This window comes from Phacochoerus africanus, chromosome 8 (assembly GCF_016906955.1).
Source record: "Phacochoerus africanus isolate WHEZ1 chromosome 8, ROS_Pafr_v1, whole genome shotgun sequence".
NCBI lineage: Eukaryota > Metazoa > Chordata > Mammalia > Artiodactyla > Suidae > Phacochoerus > Phacochoerus africanus.
This window is the reverse complement of record NC_062551.1, coordinates 92,560,743-92,570,923: the sequence shown is the minus strand read 5'-3', so window position 1 is coordinate 92,570,923 and position 10,181 is coordinate 92,560,743. Positions and strand designations below refer to the sequence as shown.

Here is a 10,181-nt window from a genome sequence, read left to right as displayed (position 1 = left end):
GAATTTGCTAGCTGAGTGAAAAGAGCTGGGAGGATTTTCATATTTCTTATGCTGCAGCACAATTTCTATGTATGGGAATTATCTAGTGTATTATTCAACGTTTGGGGGAAGAATCTTGCCCATAAAACCTGAGCCAAGCATCTTTCTTAGCAGCCCTCCTCCTTCCCCAGCACACACAATTTTACCCTTCTCTCCCAGGAGGCATCTTTGAGTATGCGGACGGCCCCAACGCCCAGGTCATGAATGCCGAGGAGCACGCCTTTCGATTTTCTGCCAACATCATCAACAGAAACAGGACTCTGCTGCCCAACACAACCTTGACCTACGACATCCAGAGGATTCACTTCCACGACAGCTTCGAGGCCACCAAGAAGGGTGAGTGTGTCACCCCCACTGCTCTCTTCCTGGCCTGGGGTGGGGCGGCAGGTGGAGTTTCGGGCTGCATTTGCTGTCCAAGGTCCTGAAAACAGGCCACACTCCGGGTAGATTTGAGGCTCAGAGTATTTTCTGCCTAGTTTCAGGACCAGCCTCAGGCCTGGTTCAGCCTAGTCTGTGTCATCTCCCAGGAGTGGTGGCCAGGCCACAGACAGAGGCCATGAGGGAATGAGGGGCCTTGGGAAGGGGTGGGATATGAAGGGTAAGGGCCTGAGGTGGGTAAGAAGGCCAGCCAGGTCTCCAAAACCTCTGAACCAATGCCAGCATTTTCAAACTTATTTTTTCTTTCACTGAAATCCTACCCAGTATATCAGTATTTAGAATATACACATAAAAGGTAAAGTTCAAATATGCAACATCTACTTGCCATAAAAAACTTACGATAAACAAAAACAGCTGCTTCCATGACTACAACAATTTGACCCCAGAGACTATGAATGACATTTGAAGTCTGACACTGGCTTCAGCATTCAGTTATGTTTCCATGTTTTGTTTTGGCTGCATACAAACAAGAACACTATAATTCACAAAAATAATTGTAATAAATCCAATCAAACCATTTTCCCCATGCATGAATTTTAAAAATCAAAAGTAAAATATCGGGCTGCATTATTTCACATTAGTGACACATTTATAATAAACTCCAGTGACTGCACAGAAGGGACTGAAGAATGTTATTCTAAGATACACACACACACACACAAAATGAAGTAAATTTTCACTATTTGAATGAGCTAGCAGTTTCCAATGTGACATATAGCGCATTTGAATATACCAGTATGCTCTTTTGTTACTGTCTTTAAAAATATTGTTCATATACATTTAATTGGAATTTAATTTAAAGGCTTAGATAACTCTGGAAATAACTTCCATAGAATCCTAGTGTTCCATGGAATTCCACTAAGACAATCTCAGACCTAAGGAATGTCATTTTCAGGGAAATCTAGATCATCCTTCCTATAATATGCTATCATAGCCCCTTGCCTTTCTTTTTCAAGGCCCTTATCAGAATTTGTAGTTAAATAATTGTATTATTTAAGGTCTTTCCCTTCTCTCCAGCAGCACTGAAAGGAAGCCTCTCTCTTATTAACTTATAGAACCTTGGCACCTAAAAGACTGGCATAAAGGAGTTCCCACTGCAGCTCAGTGGTAACAAACACGACTGGTATCCAGGTGGATGCAGGTTCAATCCCTGGCCTTGCTCAGTGGGTTAAGGATCCTGTGTTGCTGTGGCTGTGGTGTAGGCTGGCAGCTGTAGCTCTGATTCAACCCCTAGCCTAGGAACTTCCATATGCCTCAGGTATGGCCCTAAAAAGAAAAGAAAAAAAAAAAAGACTGGCATATAGTAAGTGCTCAATAAAATGACCACCGAATGAATCAGTGAATGAGTACTGTGAGACTGGGGTATGGGAGGCTGAGCATCATTGCCCAGGATCCCTGTCAGCTGAGCTGACAGAAAGCATTATCCATGCATCTTGCAAGAACAGACCCATCCACAAGATCCCCTGTCTTTCTAAGGGGTTCCCAGTAGCTATCAAGGTCTCCTGGGCGCTCAGTGTGGTGCCAAAGTGCTGCCTGCTGCTGGCTCTGTTTTCCAAAGTGCTGCCTGTCACTGGCTCTGTTTTCCAAAGCCCCACTGCAAACCCCACAGCTCAGCACAGAAAGGCAGCATAGCACAAGCTTAGAGACAGACTGCTTGGACCTGCACCCTGTCTGATCTGATATTCATTGTGTGACCATGCACAAAACACATGGTCCCTCAGTTTTTAAATCTACAAGATGGGCACACCTGTGTGAAGTGCTTAGAAGAGTGTCTGGTGCATATGATGCACCATTGAACTTTGGTGGCTGTGCTCTTCACCCACTGAGCCACCAGGTCAAGGGCCTCACACCTGCAGGCACTTTCCCGCTACTGGTCCCTGTCTTACCTGCCCTGCTCCCCCTTGCTTTGTGCACTGAAAGTCAGCAGCTGCGGGGGGAGTAGTCCCTGAAATTGAACATAGTTGGTGCTGACAGTTTTGAGGCCACAGCCTCAGTGTCGACCTGCACACAAACTAAGGCACCCCACTCTATTAACCTTGCCCATCGCTCCATCACTCCTCTCCGCATGCTGGCGTGCAGGCCTCCACATCCTAGCTCTCTCCCAGCATGCCCTGTGGCCAACACCATGCAGTCAGGTCTCCACCTCCCTGCTGCGAGTCCATGCTGGCACCCTCTGCCAGGCCTTGTCCAGCTAGAAGATGACTGAACTCAATCAAATCTGCTTGGTAAAAAGGTCAGGACACGGAACAAATGCCTGGAGATAGAACACAGAGGCTTGTGTGGGCACAACCAGCCCAAGGGCTAAGTGGTGTCTTCTGTCCATTTTCCCTAAAACTCACTAAAATAACATGATGACTCTCTAGTGGTGCACCTGCTGTTCAGGGCGGGGACCTTCGCCAGCAGTGAGCCCAGGGCAGCGCTTCAGAGTCTGCTGAGGCACTTCCTCCTGTGGGAACTCAGTCCCGCGCTATATGGAATTGCCTGGCAGTGAGTAGATCAGAGCCAGAAACACTCAGCTCTGGAAGTCCAGCCAGATTGGTCCAGGTGACCAAAGCCACAGCCCCTCCCCACCCCACAGATCACGTGACTTGTTTGTCTGAGGGCCTGTCTAATCTAGTCCCAACGTGACCCTCCAGCCACATCTGTGCCCCTTGATCCCTCAGCCCCTGGGTTCTAGCCATCCCTGCCATCCTCAGGATGCCATGCCTCCTCCCGTCTCAGGGCTTTTGCACAGGCTTCTCCCCTTCCATGTAATTCCCTTTCCCATCCCACCTCTGCCCTGCCCTTTGTCTAAATAACTCCTCCTTCTCCTTTCAGCCTTCTGGTCCTCAGGGAGCCCTCCCCAAGTCCCCAGGCAAGGTCAGGTCTCCCTGGTTCCACCTTATAACACTCTGGGCTTCTTGTTCACATTCCTGGCCCCCGGTTGTATGGGTGTGGGCATAATTATGTGATTGTTGTCCATCCATCCATTAGATGGTACATCCCTTTGCCTTTTCACTGGTGTTCTGTAGAATCAGGGTTCTGACTGCTGGTGCCATACACTAGTTTTGGCTGGTTTTGAACTTCACAAAAATAGAATACTAACATGTGCTTTTTTGAGTCTTGCTTCATTCACCCTGCAGTAGATCTGTGAGATTCATCTATGTTGGTGGATGTAACGGTAGTCTCTTGTTCTTTATTGTTTCCATTATATGAGTAGATCCCAGTTTTTAAAACATCTTATTTACCGTTGGATATTTGCGTTGCTTCCATTTGAGGCCACACAGTGGTGCTGCTATGAACCTTCTTGTCCATGTCTTTTGGCACACACATGTGCACATTTTTTGGTTGGGTACCTATCTAGGAGTGCAAGGTGAGGTCCTCTGATGTGCATATGTTCAGGCTAAGAGTTTTTCAGGGTTGCTGTACCCATGGGCATCCCCCACCCCACCCCAAGTAACGCAGGACAGCTGTAGTTGCTCCACATGTCTGCTAACTCGTGGGAAAGTTGGTTTTCTTTTTGGTGGTGTGGTCTTACTTTGTATTTCCCCGATGGCCAGAGATATTGAGCATCTTTAGCATCTTTTCATATGCTAATGGATCATTTGAATCTCCTCTTTCCTGGAGTGCCTTTTGGAGCCTTTCAACCACTTTTGAAAATTGAGTTGCCTGTCATTTTCTTATTGATTTATAGGAGTCTTTTATATATTCTGGATACAGAGCCTTTGTTGGAGATATATATTGCATATATGTGTTGCAGATAAGCCGGCCTTTTCACTCTCTTAGTAGTATCTTTTGAGGAGCAAAGTTTTTTTATTGAAAGGAGTCCAATTTATCAATATTTTCCATTATAGCTAATGCCTTTTGTGTTCCATTTTTGTCTATCCTAAGGTCATGAAGATATTCTCCTTTGTTCTCTTCTAGAAGCTCTTTGGTTTTCTCTTTCATAGTTAGCTGGATGAGCAATCTCGAATTGATTTTCTGGGTATGGTGGGAGGTGTGGGGTAAGGTTTATTTTTCCCTATGCAATGCTGGTGGGAGTGAAAACTGGTTCAGCTTTTCGGGAGAACTGTTTGGAAGGATCTACTAAAGGGAAATGTATGTTTGCAAGGAAGTTCCTAGCCACTTTTTTTTTTTATTTTGTCTTTTTACCCTTTAGGGCCGCACCTGTGGCATATGGAGGTTCCCAGGCTAGGGGTCTAATCGGAGCTGTAGCTGCCAGCCTACACCAGAGCCACAGCAACGCAGCATCCGAGCTGCGTCTGCAACCTACACCACAGCTCACGGCCATGCCGGATCCTTAACCCACTGAGCGAGGTCAGGGATCGAACCCGCAACCTCACGGTTCCTAGTCGGATTTGTTTCCGCTGCACCACTATGGGAACTCTGCCACTTTCTTGACAATAGCCGAAAGTTGGAAATAAATTGAAGGTCCATCCGCAGAAGAAGAGATAGCAGTTATACAGTGGTACAGTTATACAGTGGTACAGTTATACGGTGGACTTGAATCAGCAGTAAAAACAGAACCAACTCTTGCCACATGCACAGCATCGTGGATGGGGCTCGTAGACATACTGTTGAGTGAATGGATAGTGATCGCCTCTCAGGAAGGGAGTCCAGTGGATATTAACTGGAAAGGGGAATTCAGAACCTTCTTCAGGGTTGGAAATGTTCTATACTTTGATCTAAGCAGTAGTTACTTGAGTACAGCTACATGTAAAAATTCATAAAAGTCTGTGCTTAGAATTAATGCACTTTCCTGTATTATATTATATCTCAATAAAAAAAGATTTAAGTGGCACCTCTCTGCCATCACTCTCCCTTAGTGTCCTTCTGATAATATACCTAAGACAGACCCCTGCTGTGTTTAGAAGTACCACTGTATGACCCTGGAGGCATTTCTGCTGTTGGATCATGCACCCCCCTTGGGCCCCCTCCATCCCTCGGGGAACCCTATGTTCTCTGATCTTTATTTTTTCCTTTGATCTTTGGTTTTTAAAAATGTGTTCCTCAGGAGCATCATTAGGCCTCTTCCAGGGGGGTGAACTTGGGCCTCATTCTAATTAACCCAATGATAATTCATTTTCTCTAGGCAGAGGTTCTCATCACGGCTGGATCCAGCCACCTTGGGCCATATGGGCTGAGGGGGTGCAGAGGCGCGGAGCCTGGCACTGCCTGCCCCGCCAGCTCTGGGTGAATGAGTCCCCCCCTCCACATGAGGCCCAGGAGGCCTTTCCCCATTAACAGGGACTTTCAGTTATTGTCTTTATTTTAAATGTTTTGTGGAAAATTAAAAGATGAGTCACTGCCAGAGAGTGCCTGAGCCAACAACCCAGAGAGCGTCTGTGTTTTCTTCCAAGCCTGACCGGAGTGGGCCTGGAATCGACCCAGCCCTCCCCAGGCAACTCCGCCTTCACTTATTCTCTGGGCTGCTCAATTCCTTTTAAGACACAAATTGATTGGGATAATTTTTGCTATAACTACAATTGCCATGGAAAGGGGGTTGGGGCGGGCGGGGGACTGCATTCAGGCTGTGGACTCCTGCAATGACTGTGAACCACTGAGTTACTGTAAAATGACCAGAAAATGGATTCAAAATTGAAGCCACAAATAATGTAATTACTGCTGTGTATGCTTGGGGCTGCCAGAACAAGAGTTGGCTGCTGCCCTGGAAACATCTGGAGATAAAGCTGCTGCTATTTCTCCGGCTGCTATAACCCTACCCTGGACCCTTTGGGCCAGCAGTGTTCATCCAGGCTGGAAGATCCTCCAGGGGTGGAAGAAATTTGGAGGAACAGGAACAGGGATGTGGAGAGAGGCCGTGGAGAAGACATAGGTGGAGGACAGGGTGGATGCTTCCCATACCCGAGAGTGAGATGTGATCACTACCTCTCTGGCAGAATGAAACGCAGTGTGGTGCCCACCACACTATCCCACTACTGCCACCCCCATCAGCAGCAAGGCACCATCGCCACAGTTACTGCTATCACCGTCAGCCATGGTGTCCCCTCCACGCCTCACATGTCACCATCACCATCCTCATCCCCACTGTCATCATCAGCCTCACTGCAGTGGTAGCAACGTCTTCAGCATCACCAGCCTCATCAGTGCCAACCACAGCACCACCATTCCTGCCGTTACCATCTCTGCTGCAATCACGGCATTAACATCATCACGACCAATGTTATCGATACCATTAAAACCGCTCTCGACTCCATTCTCATCCTTGCCAACATTTCCACCTCTGCAGTCATCATCACCATCACCGTCATGGCATCAGCATCTGTGTCGTCCCCTCCCATCATCACCAACATCAGCAGCGCCACTGCTGTTACCACCATCCCCACTGTCATCGTCTCCTCTCATCAGCGCTTACTTTACCGTCATCATTCATTCCTACCGTCGTCATCACCGTTGCTGTCATGGCATTGACATAGTTGTCATCATCAATCCCCTCTTCATCATCTCACCACACCAGGGTCACAAAATCATCGCCATTCCACCATCATCAGCGCCAACGCCATGATCATCCACGGCCCCACCATGGGGTCCCCCCCATCGTGACTACAACAGCTACCACTACAGTCCCCTTTATCATTATCCTCACAATCAATGTCAAAATCAAAATCACTTCCTTCAAGATCCCTCTTACCATCCTCTGCAATAAATCCCATCATAATTTGTGGTGGGTCCATTCTCGCCTGCCCCAGTCAAACAGGATCCCCAGACTCTAGGACTGGGCAGGGGGTTGGGTGAGGGTGGGGGTGGCAGGGTGGCATCTGCCTGCCTGCTTCAAGGTATGGATCCAAAAGGGAAATCCAAAAGTTGGGTTCCTGGAGGGCGCCGTGGGAGGGAATGAGACAGAAAAGTTATTCACCCAAGTGGTCAATCAGAAGATCCTAGAAGGAAAAGACAAAGGGTAGAGACAGTTGACAGTAGAATGGAAACCAGAGACATCAGAGGGCCGCTAGAAGGTTCGAAACAGAGAGGAGGCAGAGCATGAGAGAAACCTATGGATTTCACAAGGTGCCTCCCTCCTCAGGTTTGGGCAAGAGGGAGTGACCAGGCCTGGGTGGTGGTCACTCACTATCACTGTCTCTTCCATGTTGGAATTCAGCCTCTGTGGCTACAAAATGCTCTCACATGGTCTTTTCCTTCAGGGAGCACCTGCTCTAAGGGGACAGAGTGGTCAGAGAGACATTCAACGAACCCAGAGAGTGGGAGACCAGCATGAATGCACAGTGAGAGTGTAGGTCAGGCATGGCCTTTTTGGGATGAGGGCCCTGAAAAGGAGACCTGTCTCCAAGTTGAACCATTTACCAACAAACTTAGCTCCAGACTGGTTCAGCAGACTCCTAGCAATGACTGCCCCCCAGAGGGCTCCGCGTTTCACCCAGACCAGAAGGGGCATTCTCTGCTGTTCCTGCAGGAGTACAAATTTCAGGAAAAATAACTACTTTATAGAACATCACCTCTTTTATTCCTAAGAGGCAGTGAGAGAGGTGGGGCAATTGTCAGCAGAGAGGCAAATACCCTGAAGACACACATTCTGACCAATGCACACAACCCTGTCTCTTTGGATCCCTTACCCCGGGCAAGAGGGGACCTTTCCCAGGGCCCATGCATTGGAGGGGCTGCCCTCACCGCCTCTGGTCGGCAACCCCCTTCAGGACAGGGGGTCTTCTCAGCAGGAACCTGTGCCCTGCCCTTCTAGTCTTTGCTCCAACCATCTAGAATCTGAAATTTCCAGCCCAGTTGGTTCTGAATTCACCTCCAGGCCTGTATGAGCTTCTGCCCTGGGCTGTCTTCTGGAGGAAAGGCCCCACTGCCACGGTCACGCCCCTAGGCCCTATCTAGGGGCAGCCGGGGAACAGCTGTCTGCAAGGCGTGTGGACAGAGCTTAGACCTGGAGCGTCACATGGAGAGTTCAAGGCCACATATGGTTGAGGGTCAAGCCAGTGGTCAAAGAGAAGGGTGGGGGGTGGTGCCACCTCTCCCATCACTGGGCTAAAGTCTCCAGGCTCACCTGACTTTCCAGGTTGTTGTGAAGGCATATTTGCCAAGGTGGGAGGGAAGGGTGTGTTTTCTGCAACACTTTGTTAGCTTGACTTAAAATGTTTAAATACTGGGAGTTCCCATTGTGGCTCAGTGGAAACGAACCCAACTAGTATCCATGAGGATGTGGGTTTGACCCCTGGCCTTGCTCAGTGGGTTACAGATCTGGCGTTGCCATGAGCTGTGGTGTAGGTTGCAGACGTGGCTCTGATCTGGCGTTACTATGGCTGTGGAGTAGGCGGGTAGCTGCAGCTAAGATTCTACCCCTAGCCTGGGAACTTCCATACGTCGCAGGTACAGCTGTGAAAAAGCAAAAAAAAAGTTTAGAGATTTAGCCACATGGTATGTGGGCCTCTATTCTCTAGCACCGGCCTTGCAAATCTGCAGGGTGGGCCTGAGCTCAGTAGGTCATTCCCAGGGGCCCTTGGGGCAGCCGTGTGTCCTAATCCACTGTGTATGCCTGTCTTGCCTGTCTTACATGCATTACACGTGTGCACATGGTGTCGTTCCCACGGCCACAGGCTGGCATGTGTGCCGCTTCTCCACTGATGATTGAAGGTAACAGAAAGCCGAATCCTAACGGGCTTAAGCAAAGAGAGAATGTATTGAAGTTCATGTTCACGTCACTGAAGTCCAGGGTTCAACTTGATCATATTTACCATGGCTCATATTTCTCTCTTAGCTCTGCTCACCTCCACACTGACTCCATTTGAAGACAAGCACTGCCCTTTTTCTGTGAGCACAGGTGACTATGGCACCTCCAGACTATGGTACCTTCCTCCCCGATCCTTTACCGAGAGAAAGGGCCCCCTTCCGGGGGGGGGGAGGTCTCATGCCACCCCATTGGCTGCACGTGGTCACATGACCACCCTCCAAACCAATTTCTCTCTTAGCCCCATTTCTCTCTTAGCTCTGCTCACCTCCACACTGACTCCATTTGAAGACAAGCACTGCCCTTTTTCTGTGAGCACAGGTGACTATGGCACCTCCAGACTATGGTACCTTCCTCCCCGATCCTTTACCGAGAGAAAGGGCCCCCTTCCGGGGGGGGGGGAGGTCTCATGCCACCCCATTGGCTGCACGTGGTCACATGACCACCCTCCAAACCAATGGCTGTGGCCTGGGGGTGGTGAGCGAGCAGTCTTCCTTGGGTCTGGATCCCTCACCCTACTCAGATGTTTGGAGGGGAGAAGGCAGTGGAACCCAGAGGAACGCTCGAGACAGTTGCCAGATAAAGGACCATGGCTCCTGGGGAGCCCACCCCCTGATGGTCCCTGAGAGGTCCCACTTTATGGATCTTTTAGGCACAATCCCTTTATGAGCCTATGCTCCCCTTTGAGCCCCAGCTGCCCTGGGTCTGCTCATTTCAGGCTCAACGATGTGCCCAACGATGTTTGTCCTTCCCAGAAGCATCTGCTGTCTGAACTGCCTGAGCCGTTGGGCCTCCCCCAGGGTGTGAGTTGTTTGAAGGCAGGGATTCAGCATCCATTCTCCCAGCAGAAGTTGATGAAGCACCTACTCAGATCGGATACAGTGTTCAGCACTGTTGACACAGCAGCAAACAACCCAGACCAAGCCCTTACCTCCCTGGAGCTGACAACATCCTAGTGGGAGGAGAAAGTCAACTAATGAACAAGGCTTCAGTGGTCATTTAATTAAATCAACAAGGC

The 10,181-nt window shown here is 49.1% G+C and overlaps 1 protein-coding gene across 1 annotated transcript in view; it reads left to right on the top strand.

The window, feature by feature from the left end:
- Positions 1-203: 203 nt before the first annotated feature.
- Positions 204-10,181, top strand: part of GRIK3 (glutamate ionotropic receptor kainate type subunit 3) — a 92,736-nt gene continuing 82,758 nt past the window's right edge. Inside the window, exon 1 of the mRNA XM_047793377.1 lies at positions 204-375. Coding sequence (XP_047649333.1) covers positions 240-375 — 136 coding nt within the window. The 5' untranslated portion in view covers positions 204-239. The remainder of the gene's footprint in view (positions 376-10,181) is intronic.